This window comes from Oncorhynchus keta, unplaced genomic scaffold (genome assembly GCF_023373465.1).
Source record: "Oncorhynchus keta strain PuntledgeMale-10-30-2019 unplaced genomic scaffold, Oket_V2 Un_contig_29411_pilon_pilon, whole genome shotgun sequence".
Lineage (NCBI taxonomy): Eukaryota > Metazoa > Chordata > Actinopteri > Salmoniformes > Salmonidae > Oncorhynchus > Oncorhynchus keta.
In genome coordinates, this window is record NW_026286527.1 from 23,230 (window position 1) to 44,266 (window position 21,037).

At 40.3% G+C, this 21,037-nt stretch overlaps 1 protein-coding gene and 2 long non-coding RNA genes across 21 annotated transcripts; 1 reads left to right on the forward strand and 2 right to left on the reverse strand.

The window, feature by feature from the left end:
- The first annotated feature begins 22 nt into the window (after positions 1-22).
- LOC127923357 (myelin regulatory factor-like protein) lies at positions 23-19,395 on the forward strand. Its single transcript, XM_052507364.1, has 15 exons — positions 23-321; positions 4,343-4,579; positions 6,588-6,783; positions 7,903-7,979; positions 8,174-8,284; positions 9,684-9,774; positions 10,146-10,346; positions 10,490-10,708; positions 11,973-12,142; positions 14,730-14,793; positions 14,902-14,978; positions 18,117-18,188; positions 18,368-18,420; positions 18,463-18,546; positions 19,219-19,395. Exons 2-15 carry the CDS (start codon positions 4,497-4,499, stop codon positions 19,392-19,394), a joined length of 1,674 nt encoding a protein of 557 aa, XP_052363324.1. The 5' UTR covers positions 23-321; positions 4,343-4,496; the 3' UTR covers position 19,395.
- Positions 5,254-6,534, reverse strand: LOC127923358 (uncharacterized). 19 transcript variants are annotated; one of them, XR_008114214.1, is made up of 5 exons: positions 6,454-6,526; positions 6,376-6,401; positions 5,860-6,301; positions 5,444-5,807; positions 5,261-5,393 (listed from the first exon to the last, which is right to left on the reverse strand). It is a non-coding gene; the product is annotated as an uncharacterized LOC127923358 (long non-coding RNA). The 19 variants fall into 19 exon arrangements; XR_008114219.1 differs by lacking the exon at positions 6,376-6,401 and adding an exon at positions 6,326-6,351 and having other exon boundaries at positions 5,860-6,249; positions 6,480-6,520; XR_008114216.1 differs by having other exon boundaries at positions 6,480-6,520.
- LOC127923359 (uncharacterized) lies at positions 18,568-19,165 on the reverse strand. The gene is made up of 3 exons (XR_008114225.1): positions 19,046-19,165; positions 18,836-18,919; positions 18,568-18,583 (listed from the first exon to the last, which is right to left on the reverse strand). It is a non-coding gene; the product is annotated as an uncharacterized LOC127923359 (long non-coding RNA).
- Positions 19,396-21,037: the final 1,642 nt, after the last annotated feature.

Genomic DNA, 21,037 nt, shown 5'->3' on the forward strand with positions numbered 1-21,037 from the left:
ATCTCCAGGCTCACTGCCCCACAACCCCCTCCACCACCCCCACTACCTGAGCCCAGGGGAGAGCTATATACAGTCTAACACTGCCCCCACACCGCCAGTCCACCACAAGGCTCCCCAGCAGCATCAGCCTCCTCCATGCCAGGGCCTGGCAGACAGCTACCCCAGGGCCAACGCACCCCCGGTCCCAGAACTACCTCCAGGCCAAGCCCCATACCTAGCCCCAGGCCTCGGGCTGCCCTCATCCTGCCTACTACCTGTGCCTGGATGCCCTTCAGAACCAGGATATTCATACCTGCCTCCCACAGCTGGTCAATACACAGGGTGAGAACTACTACTAAACTACCGTACAGCACATAAACTACTAAACTACCGTACAGTACATATGGGTAAATAAACTACTAAACTACAGTACATATGGGTAAATAAACTACCAAACTACCGTACAGTACACATGGGTAAATAAACTACTAAACTACAGTACATATGGGTAAATAAACTACCAAACTACCGTACAGTACACATGGGTAAATAAACTACTAAACTACAGTACATATGGGTAAATAAACTACCAAACTACCGTACAGTACACATGGGTAAATAAACTACTAAACTACAGTACATATGGGTAAATAAACTACCAAACTACCGTACAGTACACATGGGTAAATAAACTACTAAACTACAGTACATATGGGTAAATAAACTACCAAACTACCGTACAGTACATATGGGTAAATAAACTACTAAACTACAGTACATATGGGTAAATAAACTACCAAACTACCGTACAGTACACATGGGTAAATAAACTACTAAACTACAGTACATATGGGTAAATAAACTACCAAACTACCGTACAGTACACATGGGTAAATAAACTACTAAACTACAGTACATATGGGTAAATAAACTACCAAACTACCGTACAGTACATATGGGTACATAAAATACTAAACTACAGTACAGTACATATGGGTACATAAACTACAGTGCAGTACATATGGGTACATAAACTACTAAACTACCAAACAGCACATAAATGACTAAACTACCCCCAGTACATAAACTACTAAACTACTGTACAGCACATACGGGTACATACGGGTATATACACTACTAAACTACCGTACAGTACATAAACTACTAAACTACCAGACAGTACATATGGGTACATAAACTACTAAACTACCGTACGGCACACCTGGGTACATAAACTGCTAAACTACCATACAGTACATACACTACTAAACTACTGTACAGCACATATGGGTACATAAACTACCGTACATTACATATGGGCACATAAACTACTAAACTACTGTACAGTACATATGGGTACATAAACTACTAAAATACCGTACAGTACATAAACTACTAAACTACCGTACAGTACATAAACTACTAAACTACCGTACATATGGGTACATAAACTACTAAACTACAGTACAGTACATATGGGTACATAAACTACTAAACTACCGTACAGTACATATGGGTACATAAACTACTAAACTACCGTACAGTACATATGGGTACATAAACTAATAAACTACAGTACAGTACATATGGGTACATAAACTACTAAACTACCGCACAGTACATATGGGTACATAAACTACTAAACTACCGTACAGTACATATGGGTACATAAACTACTAAACTACCGTACAGTACATATGGGTACATAAACTACTAAACTACCGTACAGTACATATGGGTACATAAACTACTAAACTACCATACAGCACATAAACTACTAAACTACCGTACAGTACATAAACTACTAAACTACCGTACAGTACATATGGTTACATAAACTACTAAACTACCGTACAGTACATATGGGTACATAAACTACTAAACTACCGTACAGTACATATGGGTACATAAACTACTAAACTACCGTACAGTACATAAACTACTAAACTACCGTACAGTACATAAACTACTAAACTACCGTACATATGGGTACATAAACTACTAAACTACCGTACATATGGGTACATAAACTACTAAACTACCGTACAGTACATAAACTACTAAACTACCCAACAGTACATATGGGTACATAAACTACTAAACTGCCCAACAGTACATATGGGTAAATAAACTACTAAACTACCGTACAGTACATAAACTACTAAACTACCGTACAGTACATAAACTACTAAACTACCGTACAGTACATATGGGTACATAAACTACTAAACTACCGTACAGTACATAAACTACTAAATTACCGTACAGTACATAAACTACTAAACTACCGTACATATGGGTACATAAACTACTAAACTACCGTACAGTACATAAACTACTAAACCACCGTACAGTACATAAACTACTAAACTACCGTACAGTACATATGGGTACATAAACTACTAAACTACCGTACATTACATATGGGCACATAAACTACTAAACTACTGTACAGTACATATGGGTACATAAACTACTAAAATACCGTACAGTACATAAACTACTAAACTACCGTACAGTACATAAACTACTAAACTACTGTACATATGGGTACATAAACTACTAAACTACAGTACAGTACATATGGGTACATAAACTACTAAACTACCGTACAGTACATATGGGTACATAAACTACTAAACTACCGTACAGTACATATGGGTACATAAACTACTAAACTACAGTACAGTACATATGGGTACATAAACTACTAAACTACCGCACAGTACATATGGGTACATAAACTACTAAACTACCGTACAGTACATATGGGTACATAAACTACTAAACTACCGTACAATACATATGGGTACATAAACTACTAAACTACCGTACAGTACATATGGGTACATAAACTACTAAACTACCATACAGCACATAAACTACTAAACTACCGTACAGTACATAAACTACTAAACTACCGTACAGTACATATGGGTACATAAACTACTAAACTACCGTACAGTACATATGGGTACATAAACTACTAAACTACCGTACAGTACATATGGGTACATAAACTACTAAACTACCGTACAGTACATAAACTACTAAACTACCGTACAGTACATAAACTACTAAACTACCGTACATATGGGTACATAAACTACTAAACTACCGTACAAATGGGTACATAAACTACTAAACTACCGTACATATGGGTACATAAACTACTAAACTACCGTACAGTACATAAACTACTAAACTACCCAACAGTACATATGGGTACATAAACTACTAAACTACCCAACAGTACATATGGGTAAATAAACTACTAAACTACCGTACAGTACATAAACTACTAAACTACCGTACAGTACATAAACTACTAAACTACCGTACAGTACATATGGGTACATAAACTACTAAACTACCGTACAGTACATAAACTACTAAATTACCGTACAGTACATAAACTACTAAACTACCGTACATATGGGTACATAAACTACTAAACTACCGTACAGTACATAAACTACTAAACCACCGTACAGTACATAAACTACTAAACTACCGTACAGTACATATGGGTACATAAACTACTAAACTACCGTACAGTACATATGGGTACATAAACTACTAAACTACCGTACAGTACATATGGGTACATAAACTACTAAACTACCGTACAGTACATAAACTACTAAACTACTGTACAGTACATAAACTACTAAACTACCGTACAGTACATAAACTACTAAACTACCGTACATATGGGTACATAAACTACTAAACTACCGTACAAATGGGTACATAAACTACTAAACTACCGTACATATGGGTACATAAACTACTAAACTACCGTACAGTACATAAACTACTAAACTACCCAACAGTACATATGGGTACATAAACTACTAAACTACCCAACAGTTCATATGGGTAAATAAACTACTAAACTACCGTACAGTACATAAACTACTAAACTACCGTACAGTACATAAACTACTAAACTACCGTACAGTACATATGGGTACATAAACTACTAAACTACCGTACAGTACATAAACTACTAAATTACCGTACAGTACATAAACTACTAAACTACCGTACATATGGGTACATAAACTACTAAACTACCGTACAGTACATAAACTACTAAACCACCGTACAGTACATAAACTACTAAACTACCGTACAGTACATAAACTACTAAACTACCGTACAGCACATGAACTACTAAACTACCGTACAGTACATAAACTACTAAACTACCGTACAGTACATAAACTACTAAACTACCGTACAGTACATATCAGTTTGAAAATGACAGTCAAAATATGTTTTACTTTAACGGGATATTAATGTTTTAACAGTTCCCTCCTCTCCTCTTCCTCCTCTTCCTCCTCCTCTTCCTCCACAGGCTTATATTGCCTGACTGTAGGAAGAGAAGACTAACAGAACCCCTTGAGGTACAGAACCATTTAGCGGCTGTTCCTCTAGCAGGGGGCTCCGAGAGGGGAGGCGGTGACGTCCCGTCCTATGACAGTGACGGGGCCACAGAGAGCAGCTCTGGGATGGGGACCTATCAGCTCCTCACCTGGGATCGCTACCAGCCTGGCCTGTGGACACCGCTCTACAACAGTAACTATGACATCCTGTGAGTGTCCTTCTTGACATTCCCTCACTCATCACCAAGGCTCATGCCTTCTAAACTGCCTGTCTTAGTCTCTAAACTCAAATGCTATTCAACTAACGCTACATTATTTTAAGGGACTGGTTTTTGTTCAAGTTAAGTGCAGGGGGAGCAAATATTTTTCACTTTCTATGTCTGACAATGTCATAACTCATCAGTAACATCTTTGTCATTTCTTAGCCAGCAGTAAAATGGTTTTAGTCATGAGTCGTTGTAAACAAACCCCATTTGGTTAAATTATAGACTTAAATTGACACAATTGACTCCTACTGTATGTTATTCTTATCGTACTTGGTCATTCATAATTATAAACTGGGTGGTTTGAGCCCTGAATGCTGATTGGCTGAAAGCTGTGGTATATCAGACCGTATGACACAACATGTATTTTTACTATTCTAATTACGTTGGTAACCAGTTTAAAATAGCAAAAAGGCATCTCATAGCTTTGTGGTACATTGCCAATATACCACAGTTAAGGGCTACCCTGTTAAAAGGCCCTTAAATATTTTGTCTTGCCCCTCCACCCTCTGACACACACATCATCCATGTCTCCATTGTCTCAAGGCTTAAAACTCCTTCTTTAACCTGTCTCCTCCCCTTCATCTACACTGATTGAAGTGGATTTAACAGGTGACATCAAGAAGGGATCATATCTTCAAACACCTGGATTCACCTGGTCAGTCTAATGTCATGGATTCACCTGGTCAGTCTATGTCATGGATTCACCTGGTCAGTCTATGTCATGGATTCACCTGGTCAGTCTATGTCATGGATTCACCTGGTCAGTCTATGTCATGGATTCACCTGGTCAGTCTGTCATGGACTCACCTGGTCAGTCTGTGTCATGGATTCACCTGGTCAGTCTATGTCATGGATTCACCTGGTCAGTCTATGTCATGGATTCACCTGGTCAGTCTATGTCATGGATTCACCTGGTCAGTCTATGTCATGGATTCACCTGGTCAGTCTATGTCATGGATTCACCTGGTCAGTCTATGTCATGGATTCACCTGGTCAGTCTATGTCATGGATTCACCTGGTCAGTCTATGTCATGGATTCACCTGGTCAGTCTATGTCATGGATTCACCTGGTCAGTCTATGTCATGGATTCACCTGGTCAGTCTATGTCATGGATTCACCTGGTCAGTCTATGTCATGGATTCACCTGGTCAGTCTATGTCATGGACTCACCTGGTCAGTCTTTGTCATGGATTCACCTGGTCAGTCTATGTCATGGATTCACCTGGTCAGTCTATGTCATGGATTCACCTGGTCAGTCTATGTCATGGATTCACCTGGTCAGTCTATGTCATGGATTCACCTGGTCAGTCTATGTCATGGATTCACCTGGTCAGTCTATGTCATGGATTCACCTGGTCAGTCTATGTCATGGATTCACCTGGTCAGTCTATGTCATGGATTCACCTGGTCAGTCTATGTCATGGATTCACCTGGTCAGTCTATGTCATGGATTCACCTGGTCAGTCTATGTCATGGATTCACCTGGTCAGTCTATGTCATGGATTCACCTGGTCAGTCTATGTCATGGATTCACCTGGTCAGTCTATGTCATGCATTCACCTGGTCAGTCTATGTCATGGATTCACCTGGTCAGTCTATGTCATGGATTCACCTGGTCAGTCTATGTCATGGATTCACCTGGTCAGTCTATGTCATGGATTCACCTGGTCAGTCTGTCATGCATTCACCTGGTCAGTCTGTGTCATGCATTCACCTGGTCAGTCTGTCATGCATTCACCTGGTCAGTCTATGTCATGGATTCACCTGGTCAGTCTATGTCGTGGATTCACCTGGTCAGTCTATGTCGTGGATTCACCTGGTCAGTCTATGTCGTGGATTCACCTGGTCAGTCTATGTCATGGATTCACCTGGTCAGTCTATGTCATGGAAAGAGCAGGTGTTCCTAATGTTTTGTCACTCAGTGTAGCTCGCTCTATCGTCTCTCCACAGCCCTTCTCCCGGTTACCATGTGGACACCGATAAAGGTTTCAACTACTCCACAGCTGACGAGTCCTTCGTGTGTCAGAAAAAGAACCACTTTCAGGTCACAGTTCACGTAGGGATGGCCGGAGACCCCCTGTACGTCAAAACACCCAACGGCCCTGCGCCGATAGAGAGCTTCCACATCAAGGTGTTTGGCGTGAAGGTTAGTTTAACGCCTTCCAAATATGCAACACGAACTTCCCTGGAACATCAGCGTTTGTCCTCGGCAGACTACTTCAGATGATGCCGAGGACATTAAAAGCACTCGTTTTTTTTGTTAGTATGTAAGTTAGCAGAGTTGGGGAGATTACTTTCTAAATGTCCCCCGGTACTCCCCAACCCTGCTAGTTATCTATACTTTGACCGTTTGTTCTCCCCAACCCTGCTAGTTATCTATACTTTGACCGTTTGTTCTCCCCAACCCTGCTAGTTATCTATACTTTGACCGTTTGTTCTCCCCAACCCTGCTAGTTATCTATACTTTGACCGTTTGTTCTCCCCAACCCTGCTAGTTATCTATACTTTGACCGTTTGTTCTCCCCAACCCTGCTAGTTATCTATACTTTGACCGTTTGTTCTCCCCAACCCTGCTAGTTATCTATACTTTGACCGTTTGTTCTCCCCAACCCTGCTAGTTATCTATACTTTGACCGTTTGTTCTCCCCAACCCTGCTAGTTATCTATACTTTGACCATTTGTTCTCCCCAACCCTGCTAGTTATCTATACTTTGACCGTTTGTTCTCCCCAACCCTGCTAGTTATCTATACTTTGACCGTTTGTTCTCCCCAACCCTGCTAGTTATCTATACTTTGACCGTTTGTTCTCCCCAACCCTGCTAGTTATCTATACTTTGACCGTTTGTTCTCCCCAACCCTGCTAGTTATCTATACTTTGACCGTTTGTTCTCCCCAACCCTGCTAGTTATCTATACTTTGACCGTTTGTTCTCCCCAACCCTGCTAGTTATCTATACTTTGACCGTTTGTTCTCCCCAACCCTGCTAGTTATCTATACTTTGACCGTTTGTTCTCCCCAACCCTGCTAGTTATCTATACTTTGACCGTTTGTTCTCCCCAACCCTGCTAGTTATCTATACTTTGACCGTTTGTTCTCCCCAACCCTGCTAGTTATCTATACTATGACCATTTGTTCTCCCCAACCCTTCTAGTTATCTATACTTTGACCGTTTGTTCTCATCAACCCTGCTAGTTATCTATACTTTGACCGTTTGTTCTCCCCAACCCTGCTAGTTATCTATACTATGACCGTTTGTTCTCTGCAGCTTGAGGCACAGACTCACAAAGTCACCATAGAGCAGTCCCAGCCGGATCGCAGCAAGAAGCCATTCCTGCCAGTCAAGTGAGTGTCCCGTCCTCCATGTCACTATACTCTGTACTGTAGACTGCCGTGTTCAACGTTGGGAGTGTAATCTGTCATTCATATCTGAACAATGACACAACTGTGATTCAAGAGGTATACCGTGCATAGCCAAAAAAGGGGCGATTTGGATGGAATCTCTGGCCTAAATTTCTGAATAACATCTCGTCCCTCAGAGTGAGTCTACCAGGGGACAAGATCACTAGAGTTACTCTGGGAAGACTGCACTTCAGTGAGACCACTGCCAACAACATGAGGAAAAAGGGTAAACCCAACCCTGACCAGAGGTTTGTTTACTGCCGTGTCACTGCCGTGTCACTGCCGTGTTACTGCCGTGTCACTGCCGTGTCACTGCCGTGTTACTGCCGTGTTATTGCCGTGTTACTGCCGTGTCACTGCCGTGTTATTGCCGTGTTACTGCCGTGTTACTGCCGTGTTACTGCCGTGTTACTGCCGTGTCACTGCCGTGTCACTGCCGTGTCACTGCCGTGTTATTGCCGTGTTACTGCCGTGTTATTGCCGTGTTATTGCCGTGTTACTGCCGTGTTACTGCCGTGTTATTGCCGTGTTACTGCCGTGTTACTGCCGTGTTATTGCCGTGTTACTGCCGTTTTACTGCCATGTTACTGCCGTTTTACTGCCGTGTTATTGCCGTGTTATTGCCGTGTTACTGCCGTGTTACTGCCGTGTTACTGCCGTGTTACTGCCGTTTTACTGCCGTGTCACTGCCGTGTCACTGCCGTGTCACTGCCGTGTCACTGCCGTGTTACTGCCGTGTTACTGCCGTGTTATTGCCGTGTTATTGCCGTGTTATTGCCGTGTTACTGCCGTGTTACTGCCGTGTTATTGCCGTGTTATTGCCGTTTTACTGCCGTGTTACTGCCGTGTTACTGCCGTGTTACTGCCGTTTTACTGCCGTGTTACTGCCGTGTTACTGCCGTTTTACTGCCGTTTTACTGCCGTGTTACTGCCGTGTCACTGCCGTGTCACTGCCGTGTCACTGCCGTGTCACTGCCGTGTTACTGCCGTGTTACTGCCGTGTTACTGCCGTGTTACTGCCGTGTTACTGCCGTGTTATTGCTGTGTTATTTCTGTGTTATTGCCATTTGCCGTGTCACTGCCGTGTTACTGCCGTTTACTGCCGTGTTATTGCCGTGTTATTGCCATTTGCCGTGTTACTGCCGTGTTACTGCCGTGTTACTGCCGTGTTACTGCTGTGTTATTGCCATTTGCCGTGTTACTGCCGTGTTACTGCCGTGTTACTGCCGTGTTACTGCCGTGTTACTGCCGTGTTATTGCCGTGTTACTGCCGTGTTACTGCCGTGTTATTGTCGTGTTATTGCCATTTGCCGTGTTACTGCCGTGTTACTGCCGTGTCACTGCCGTGTCACTGCCGTGTCACTGCCGTGTCACTGCCGTGTCATTGCCGTGTTACTGCCGTGTCGTTGCCGTGTCGTTGCCGTGTCGTTGCCGTGTTACTGCCGTGTTACTGCCGTGTCACTGCCGTGTTACTGCCGTGTTACTGCCGTGTCGTTGCCGTGTCGTTGCCGTGTTACTGCCGTGTTACTGCCGTGTCACTGCCGTGTTACTGCCGTGTTACTGCCGTGTCATTGCCGTGTCATTGCCATGATACTAATATCGGCATTGAAAGCCGTTACAACATGTCGTTCCTTGTGTTATGACCAGGTACTTCCTGATGGTGGTGGGTCTGTACGCCACAGTGAGGGAAGAGAGTTACCTGCTGATAGCGTTCATGTCAGAGAGGATCGTAGTCAGGGTCAGTACTGAACCAGAAGTACTAAAGCAGGGATCATCAACTGTTGAGCAGATTATTTATTTATTTTCTCTCTGAAAACTTGGGGGGCCAAATGAGACCACCCCGGGGGCCAAATTTGGCGCGGAGAACACCAGTTGGGGAACCCTGTACTAAAGTATTTAAAAGCATGAGACTCAAGCACTAAGTACTAAAGCATACTAAAGCATGAGACTCCTTGCTAAAATTAATATTAAATAAAGAATATATAAAAATTAAATCAAATGTAGTTCCTACCATGATTCCATTGGACAATTAGTTCTAGAATGCACCGTGTTCTGAATGGAACCAACCGTAACCAGAACTCTAAACTCTTCCGTGTTCTTCCACTACAGGCGTCGAACCCGGGCCAGTTTGAGAACGACAGTGAGGTGTTGTGGCAACGAGGACAGGCTCCGGACGCGGTGGTGTGCCAGGGGAGGGTGGGCATCAACACAGACACCCCCGATGAAGCCCTGGTGGTCTGTGGCAACGCTAAGATCATGGGGCAGGTTATGCATCCCTCCGACAGCCGCGCAAAACACAACATACAAGAGGTAGGAAGCAACACATGCTCTTATATAATAGCTATCAAATGAATGGTTTTGGTGTGAAATAACAGGAAGGAACATAGAAAATGCCTTCACAGTGGCCCAGGGAATGATGTCTTACCTGACGGGACAATATTTCAACTGTGTAGGTGGATTCAACAGAACAGTTGAAGAGAATATCTCAGATGAGGATTGTGGAGTATGACTACAAGCCTGAGTTCGCCTCAGAGATGGGGATCGATCACATACATGAAACGGGCGTCCTAGCCCAGGAGGTGAAGGAGCTGCTGCCCACTGCTGTCAAAGTGGTGGGGGACATCACCTGTAGCGACGGAGAGAGGATACGCAACTTCCTCATGGTGGACAAAGTACGTGTCCGTCCGCGTGAGATTTAAGGCCTGATAACATATGATCAGTGTGATAATCAGCATGAGGATTGTCAAGAGATCTGAGTTATGGTCCCACTTTGGGGCGGCAGGTAGCCTAGTGGTTAGAGGCAGGGTGGCTTAGTGGTTAGAGGCAGGGTGGCTTAGTGGTTAGAGGCAGGTAGCCTAGTGGTTAGAGGCAGGGTAGCCTAGTGGTTAGAGGCAGGGTAGCCTAGTGGTTAGAGGCAGGGTAGCCTAGTGGTTAGAGGCAGGGTAGCCTAGTGGTTAGAGGCAGGGTAGCCTAGCGGTTAGAGGCAGGGTAGCCTAGCGGTTAGAGGCAGGGTAGCCTAGCGGTTAGAGGCAGGATAGACTAGCGGTTAGAGATAGGGTAGCCTAGCGGTTAGAGATAGGGTAGCCTAGCGGTTAGAGATAGGGTAGCCTAGCGGTTAGAGGCAGGGTGGCCTAGTGGTTAGAGGCAGGGTGGCCTAGTGGTTAGAGGCAGGGTGGCCTAGTGGTTAGAGGCAGGGTGGCCTAGTGGTTAGAGGCAGGGTGGCCTAGTGGTTAGAGGCAGGGTAGCCTAGTGGTTAGAGGCAGGGTAGCCTAGTGGTTAGAGGCAGGGTAGCCTAGTGGTTAGAGGCAGGGTAGCCTAGCGGTTAGAGGCAGGGTAGCCTAGCGGTTAGAGGCAGGGTAGCCTAGCGGTTAGAGGCAGGATAGACTAGCGGTTAGAGATAGGGTAGCCTAGCGGTTAGAGATAGGGTAGCCTAGCGGTTAGAGGCAGGTAGCCTAGCGGTTAGAGATAGGGTAGCCTAGTGGTTAGAGGCAGGGTGGCCTAGTGGTTAGAGGCAGGGTGGCCTAGTGGTTAGAGGCAGGGTGGCCTAGTGGTTAGAGGCAGGGTGGCCTAGTGGTTAGAGGCAGGGTGGCCTAGTGGTTAGAGGCAGGGTAGCCTAGTGGTTAGAGGCAGGGTAGCCTAGTGGTTAGAGGCAGGGTAGCCTAGTGGTTAGAGGCAGGGTGGCCTAGTGGTTAGAGCAGTGGGCCAGTAACCGAAAGTTTGCTGGATCGAATCCCCGAGCTGACAAGGTAAGAATCTGTCTTTGTGCCCCTGAACAAGGCAGTTAACCCACTGTTCCCCGGTAGGCCGTCATTGTGAATAAGAATTTGTTCTTAACTGACTTGCCTAGTTAAATAAAGGTTCAATAAAAAATAAAAATAAAGTTTTACTTTGAAGAACAAAATACTGTACCATTTCTATGCTATTTGTCCCCCATAGGAGCAGATCTTCATGGAGAATGTAGGGGCTGTGAAGCAGCTGTGCAAGGTGACTGACAACCTGGAGAACAGGATTCAGGAGCTGGAGGGGTGGAACACAAGGTCAGCCAAGCTAAAGGACATGGGCAGCCCTGCTAACAGCAGAAACCCTGCTAACAGCAGCACTAAAGGGTAATGTCACAGTGCCACCAGGGGGTGCTATTTCTCTATGGCCTATTGCCTACAAGTTCTCTTTCAGTTTTCAAAATATTTTGGAGACATTGAGAGATTTTCACCCAACATAAAAACATTTCTTTAAGTACATTCAGTCACGGCCGGTTGTGATACAGCCTGGTGTGTATGAGACGGTGGGGCTGTACTGAGGATGGTTGACCTGTGGATGTGTTGTGTGTCTGTCTTTATGACCAGGGTCACTCTCATGGGGACCATCAACACTTTCTCAGCTCAACCATAACAGCCTTCTGCATTGTGCCTCCTGTACTGTCAAATATCTCCACTTTATTGTAGCTTAGGAATCTCGCCTTTTGGAGGGACTGAGTTTATACTTGTAATGGACTGGCTGACTGAATGCTCAACGTTCTTTGGTTTCTAATACATTTTCAACTGTCATTATTTAACGTGTTTCAACTGTCATTATTTAACGTGTTGTTTCAACTGTCATTATTTAACGTGTTGTTTCAACTGTCATTATTTAACGTGTTGTTTCAACTGTCATTATTTAACGTGTTTCAACTGTCATTATTTAACGTGTTTTGTTTCAACTGTCATTATTTAACGTGTTGTGTTTCAACTGTCATTATTTAACGTGTTTCAACTGTCATTATTTAACGTGTTTCAACTGTCATTATTTAACGTGTTTCAACTGTCATTATTTAACGTGTTTCAACTGTCATTATTTAACGTGTTTCAACTGTCATTATTTTACGTGTTTCAACTGTCATTATTTTACGTGTTTCAACTGTCATTATTTAACGTGTTGTGTTTCAACTGTCATTATTTAACGTGTTTCAACTGTCATTATTTTACGTGTTTCAACTGTCATTATTTAACGTGTTTCAACTGTCATTATTTAACGTGTTTCAACTGTCATTATTTAACGTGTTTCAACTGTCATTATTTTACGTGTTTCAACTGTCATTATTTAACGTGTTTCAACTGTCATTATTTTACGTGTTTCAACTGTCATTATTTTACGTGTTTCAACTGTCATTATTTTACGTGTTTCAACTGTCATTATTTAACGTGCTTTGTTTCAACTGTCATTATTTAACGTGTTTCAACTGTCATTATTTAACGTGTTGTTTCAACTGTCATTATTTAACGTGTTGTTTCAACTGTCATTATTTAAAGTGTTTCAACTGTCATTATTTAACGTGTTTCAACTGTCATTATTTAACGTGTTTCAACTGTCATTATTTAAAGTGTTTCAACTGTCATTATTTAACGTGTTTCAACTGTCATTATTTAACGTGTTTCAACTGTCATTATTTAACGTGTTTCAACTGTCATTATTTAACGTGTTTCAACTGTCATTATTTAACGTGTTTCAACTGTCATTATTTAACATGTTTCAACTGTCATTATTTAACATGTTTCAACTGTCATTATTTAACATGTTTCAACTGTCATTATTTAACGTGTTTCAACTGTCATTATTTAACGTGTGTGTTTCAACTGTCATTATTTAACGTGCTGTGTTTCAACTGTCATTATTTAACGTGTTGTTTCAACTGTCATTATTTAACGTGTTTCAACTGTCATTATTTAACGTGCTGTGTTTCAACTGTCATTATTTAACGTGTTGTTTCAACTGTCATTATTTAACGTGTTTCAACTGTCATTATTTAACGTGTTTCAACTGTCATTATTTAACATGTTTCAACTGTCATTATTTAACGTGCTTCAACTGTCATTATTTAACGTGCTTCAACTGTCATTATTCAACGTGTTTCAACTGTCATTATTTAACGTGTTGTGTTTCAACTGTCATTATTTAACGTGTTTCAACTGTCATTATTTTACGTGTTTCAACTGTCATTATTTAACGTGTTTCAACTGTCATTATTTAACGTGCTTCAACTGTCATTATTTAACGTGCTTCAACTGTCATTATTTAATGTGTTTCAACTGTCATTATTTAACGTGTTTCAACTGTCATTATTTAACGTGTTGTTTCAACTGTCATTATTTAACGTGCTTTGTTTCAACTGTCATTATTTAACGTGTTTCAACTGTCATTATTTAACGTGTTGTGTTTCAACTGTCATTATTTAACGTGTTGTGTTTAAACTGTCATTATTTAACGTGTTTCAACTGTCATTATTTAACGTGTTTCAACTGTCATTATTTAACGTGTTTCAACTGTCATTATTTAACGTGTTTCAACTGTCATTATTTAACGTGTTTCAACTGTCATTATTTAACGTGTTTCAACTGTCATTATTTAACGTGTTTCAACTGTCATTATTTAACGTGTTTCAACTGTCATTATTTTACGTGTTTCAACTGTCATTATTTTACGTGTTTCAACTGTCATTATTTTACGTGTTTCAACTGTCATTATTTAACGTGCTTTGTTTCAACTGTCATTATTTAACGTGCTGTGTTTCAACTGTCATTATTTAACGTGTTTCAACTGTCATTATTTAACGTGTTTCAACTGTCATTATTTAACGTGTTTCAACTGTCATTATTTAACGTGTTTCAACTGTCATTATTTAACGTGCTGTGTTGATAATATATGTGTTGTGTCACACAGGAAAATAAACAGACACAGCAGTGTTCCACCACCACAGAAGCCAACACCTCTCAAATCTGTCAAGGTGAGGGAGAACTGCAGAAAGACTGTAGACTTGTATAAGAACAGGTGTACAGCAAGTCTGAATCAAACTAAACTAAAACCATTAATATTCATATTTATTCTCTTGTAGGCAAAGTTCCACCGCTGCTTAAAACACAAGTTTGTTCAAGTCAGCGTGATCATTCTGGCAGCAACAATGGCTTTCTGGTAAGACTTCCTGTTACAACTGAGGAGCAGATGTTCATGTTACTTTCATATTGAAACAAAAAGTATGACTGCTTTGTTAGAAAATACCTCTGGATATTGAAGCACTGCAATATACAGGTAACTGCCAAAGTAAAGGAAACATGAAGTGTCTTACGAGGGGCGTTGGGTCTCCACCAGCCAGAACAGCATCAATGCACCTTGACATCGATTCTACACGTGTCTGGATCCCTATTGGAGGGATGTGACACCATTATTCCACCAGACAATTCATCATTTGGTGTTTTGTTGACGGTGGTTTCAGGCGCTGCTTCAGAATCTACCATAATTGTTCAATTGGGTTGAGATCTGGTGACAGAGACGGCCATGGCATATGGTTTACTTTGTTTTCATGCTCATCAAACCATTCTGTGACCACTCGACCCCTGTGGATCTGGGCATTGTCATCATCATAGCATGGTAATATAAATAATAACCCTTAAGCATGGTAATATAAATAATAACCATTAAGCATGATTATATAATATAAATAATAACCCTTAAGCATGATAATATAAATAATAACCCTTAGACATGGTCATATAAATAATAACCCTTAAGCATGATAATATAAATAATAACCCTTAAGTGTGGTAACATAAATAATAACCCTTAAGCATGATAATATAAATAATAACCCTTAAGCATGATAATATAAATAATAACCCTTAAGCATGATAATATAAATAATAACCCTTAAGCATGATAATATAAATAATAACCCTTAAGCATGATAATATAAATAATAACCCTTAGACATGATAATATAAATAATAACCCTTAAGCATGATAATATAAATAATAACCCTTAAGCATGATAATATAAATAATAACCCTTAAGCATGATAATATAATATAAATAATAACCCTTAAGTATGGTAATATAATATAAATAATAACCCTTAAGCATGGTAATATAATATAAATAATAACCCTTAGACATGATAATATAATATAAATAATAACCCTTAAGCATGGTAATATAATATAAATAATAACCCTTAAGCATGGTAATATAATATAAATAATAACCCTTAAGCATGATAATATAAATAATAACCCTTAAGCATGATAATATAATATAAATAATAACCCTTAAGCATGATAATATAATATAAATAATAACCCTTAAGCATGATAATATAATATAAATAATAACCCTTAGACATGATAATATAAATAATAATAACCATTAAGCATGATAATATAATATAAATAATAACCCTTAGACATGGTAATATAAATAATAACCCTTAGACATGATAATATAAATAATAACCCTTAAGCATGATAATATAAATAATAACCCTTAAGCATGATAATATAAATAATAACCCTTAGACATGATAATATAAATAATAATAACCCTTAGACATGGTAATATAAATAATAACCCTTAGACATGATAATATAAATAATAACCCTTAAGCATGGTAATATAAATAATAACCCTTAAGCATGATAATATAAACAATAACCCTTAAGCATGATAATATCAATAATAACCCTTAAGCATGATAATATAAATAATAACCCTTAAGCATGATAATATAATATAAATAATAACCCTTAAGCATGATAATATAATATAAATAATAACCCTTAAGCATGATAATATAAATAATAACCCTTAGACATGATAATATAATATAAATAATAACCCTTAAGCATGATAATATAAATAATAACCCTTAAGCATGATAATATAAATAATAACCCTTAAGCATGATAATATAAATAATAACCCTTAAGCATGATAATATAAATAATAACCCTTAAGCATGATAATATAAATAATAACCCTTAAGCATGATAATATAAATAATAACCCTTAAGCATGATAATATAAATAATAACCCTTAAGCATGATAATATAAATAATAACCCTTAAGCATGATAATATAAATAATAACCCTTAAGCATGATAATATAAATAATAACCCTTAAGCATGATAAAATAAATAATAACCCTTAAACATGATAATATAAATAATAACCCTTAAGCATGATAATATAATATAAATAATAACCCTTAAGCATGGTAATATAAATAATAACCATTAAGCATGATAATATAAATAATAACCCTTAAGCATGATAATATAATATAAATAATAACCCTTAGACATGGTAATATAAATAATAACCCTTAGACATGATAATATAAATAATAACCCTTAGACATGATAATATAAATAATAACCCTTAAGCATGATAATATAAATAATAAGCCTTAAGCATGATAATATAATATAAATAATAACCCTTAGACATGGTAATATAAATAATAACCCTTAGACATGATAATATAAATAATAACCCTTAGACATGGTAATATAAATAATAACCCTTAGACATGGTCATATAAATAATAACCCTTAGACATGATAATATAAATAATAACCATTAAGCATGATAATATAATATAAATAATAACCCTTAGACATGATAATATAAATAATAACCCTTAGACATGGTCATATAAATAATAACCCTTATTAAGCAGGCCAGGATGTTAATTGCTTAATTAACTCAGGAACCACACCTCTGTGGAAGCGACTGTTTTCAATATACTTTGTATCCCTCATTTACTCAAGTGTTTCCATTATTTTGGCAGTTACCTCTACCTGAATATAACATAATATTGAATGCATAAAGCTTTATCTATTCTGATAACTTTATTTATTTTTATTTTTTTATTTTTTTATTTGACCTTTATTTAACCAGGCAAGTCAGTTAAGAACATATTCATATTTTCAATGACGGCCTGGGAACAGTGGGTTAACTGCCTGTTCAGGGGCAGAACGACAGATTTGTACCTTGTCAGCTCGGGGGTTTGAACTCGCAACTGTATCAGAGAATGTGAGAAAAGGTTGACTATCAGATCAGATGGGGTGGGACATGACTGTATAAAAGCATTGGAGAGTTTAGAATATAGAAGTTTACTATTCCTTTTCATAAATCGACTCTAAGTTTTTGTTGTTGTTGATGTACCTGTATTGTAAGTCCCCTGGTCTGGGCCTGACAACGGTTTTTTTCTTCTTATGTAATGTTTATGAATGTGTTATGAAGGGTTATGACATCCCTATGTCTCTTCCACAGTTCTATTGCCATCACAGCTCTCTACATGCTGACTCTGAGAGACGACGCCGGCATGCTGCTTCCTGGAAACACGTAAGATACACCACTGATCTGGCGTCACCAACTACAGTTGCCGCCAGCCTTTATCTGCCAAGAATACGGTGCCAAGAATACTACTGAGACTCAAACTGTATCCTCTGTGCCAAATGCTATCCAGAATGGGAATGTGAAATTCATTTCAAAGGTCATATCATGTTTTTATTTATTTGCAGCAACGAGACTACTGTGCATCCTCTCTACACCACAACAGTCAGGACGACCTCAGGTAAACAACCTCTCTACACCACAACAGTCAGGACTACATCAGGTAAACAACCTCTCTACACCACAACAGTCAGGACTACCTCAGGTAAACAACCTCTCTACACCACAACAGTCAGGACTACCTTAGGTAAACAACCTCTCTACACCACAACAGTCAGTACTACCTCAGGTAAACAACCTCTCTACACCACAACAGTCAGGACTACCTTAGGTAAACAACCTCTCTACACCACAACAGTCAGGACTACCTCAGGTAAACAACCTCTCTACACCACAACAGTCAGGACTACCTTAGGTAAACAACCTCTCTACACCACAACAGTCAGGACTACCTCAGGTAAACAACCTCTCTACACCACAACAGTCAGGACTACCTTAGGTAAACAACCTCTCTACACCACAACAGTCAGGACTACCTCAGGTAAACAACCTCTCTACACCACAACAGTCAGGACTACCTCAGGTAAACAACCTCTCTACACCACAACAGTCAGGACTACCTTAGGTAAACAACCTCTCTACACCACAACAGTCAGTACTACCTCAGGTAAACAACCTCTCTACACCACAACAGTCAGGACTACCTTAGGTAAACAACCTCTCTACACCACAACAGTCAGTACTACCTCAGGTAAACAACCTCTCTACACCACAACAGTCAGGACTACCTTAGGTAAACAACCTCTCTACACCACAACAGTCAGGACTACCTTAGGTAAACAACCTCTCTACACCACAACAGTCAGGACTACCTCAGGTAAACAACCTCTCTACACCACAACAGTCAGGACTACCTCAGGTAAACAACCTCTCTACACCACAACAGTCAGGACTACCTCAGGTAAACAACCTCTCTACACCACAACAGTCAGGACTACCTTAGGTAAACAACCTCTCTACACCACAACAGTCAGGACTACCTTAGGTAAACAACCCATAAATGCTCTTTATATAGTTCTACTTTCATCACAGTAACGTTGTGATGTCTCTCATCACCACACAGTAACGTGGTGTCTACCTCAGATGTCTCATCCAGTAACGTTGGACTGTGATGTCTCATCACAGTAACGTTGTGGTGTCTCATCATAACGTTGTGGTGTCTCAGTAACGTTGTGGTGTCTCATTGTATGTAACGTTGTGGTGTCTCTCATCGTAGTAACGTTGTGATGTCTCATCGTGGTAACGTAGTGATGTCTCATCACAGTAACGTTGTGGTGTCTCATCACGTTGTGGTGTCTCATCGTAGTAACGTTGTGGTGTCTCATCGTTGTGGTGTCTAGTAACGTTGTGGTGTCTCATGGTGTCAACGTTGTGATGTCTCATCGTAGTAACGTTGTGGTGTCTCATCGTAGTAACGTTGTGGTGTCATCAGTAACGTTGTGGTGTCTCATCGTAGTAACGTTGTGGTGTCTCATCGTGGTAACGTTGTGATGTCTCATCGGTAACGTTGTGGTGTCTCATCGTAGTAACGTTGTGGTGTCTCATCGTGGTAACGTTGTGGTGTCCCATCACAGTAACGTTGTGGTGTCTCATCGTAGTAACGTAGTAACGTTGTGGTGTCTCATCGTAGTAACGTTGTGGTGTCTCATCGTAGTAACGTTGTGGTGTCTCATCGTAGTAACGTTGTGGTGTCTCATCGTAGTAACGTTGTGGTGTCTCATCGTAGTAACGTTGTGGTGTCTCATCGTAGTAACGTTGTGGTGTCTCATCGTAGTAACGTTGTAACGTAGTAACGTTGTGGTGTCTCATCGTAGTAACGTTGTGGTGTCTCACGTTGTGATGTCTCATCGTGGTAACGTTGTGATGTCTCATCGTGGTAACGTTGTGGTGTCTCATCGTAGTAACGTTGTGGTGTCTCATCGTAGTAACGTTGTGGTGTCTCATCGTAGTAACGTTGTGGTGTCTCATCATGTCTCATCAGTAACGTTGTAACGTGGTAACGTTGGTGTCTCATCGTAGTAACGTTGTGGTGTCTCATCGTAGTAACGTTGTGGTGTCTCATCGTAGTAACGTTGTGATGTCTCACGTGGTAACGTTGTGGTGTCTAACGTAGTAACGTTGTGGTGTCTCATCGTAGTAACGTTGTGGTGTCTCATCGTAACGTTGTGGTGTCTCATAACGTTGTGGTGTCTCATCGTAGTAACGTTGTGTGTCTCATCGTAGTAACGTTGTGGTGTCTCATCGTAGTAACGTTGTGGTGTCTAACGTTGTGATGTCTCATCGTAGTAACGTTGTGGTGTCTCATCGTAACGTTGTGGTGTCTCATCGTAGTAACGTTGTGGTGTCCCATCGTAGTAACGTTGTGGTGTCTCATCGTAGTAACGTTGTGGTGTCTCATCGTAGTAACGTTGTGGTGTCTCATCGTAGTAACGTTGTGATGTCTCATCGTAGTAACGTTGTGGTGTCTCATCGTAGTAACGTTGTGGTGTCTCATCGTAGTAACGTTGTGATGTCTCATCGTGGTAACGTTGTGATGTCTCATCATCGTTGTGGTGTCTCATCGTAGTAACGTTGTGGTGTCTCATCGTAGTAACGTTGTGGTGTCTCATCGTGGTAACGTTGTGGTGTCTCATCGTAGTAACGTTGTGATGTCTCATGGTAACGTTGTGGTGTCTCAT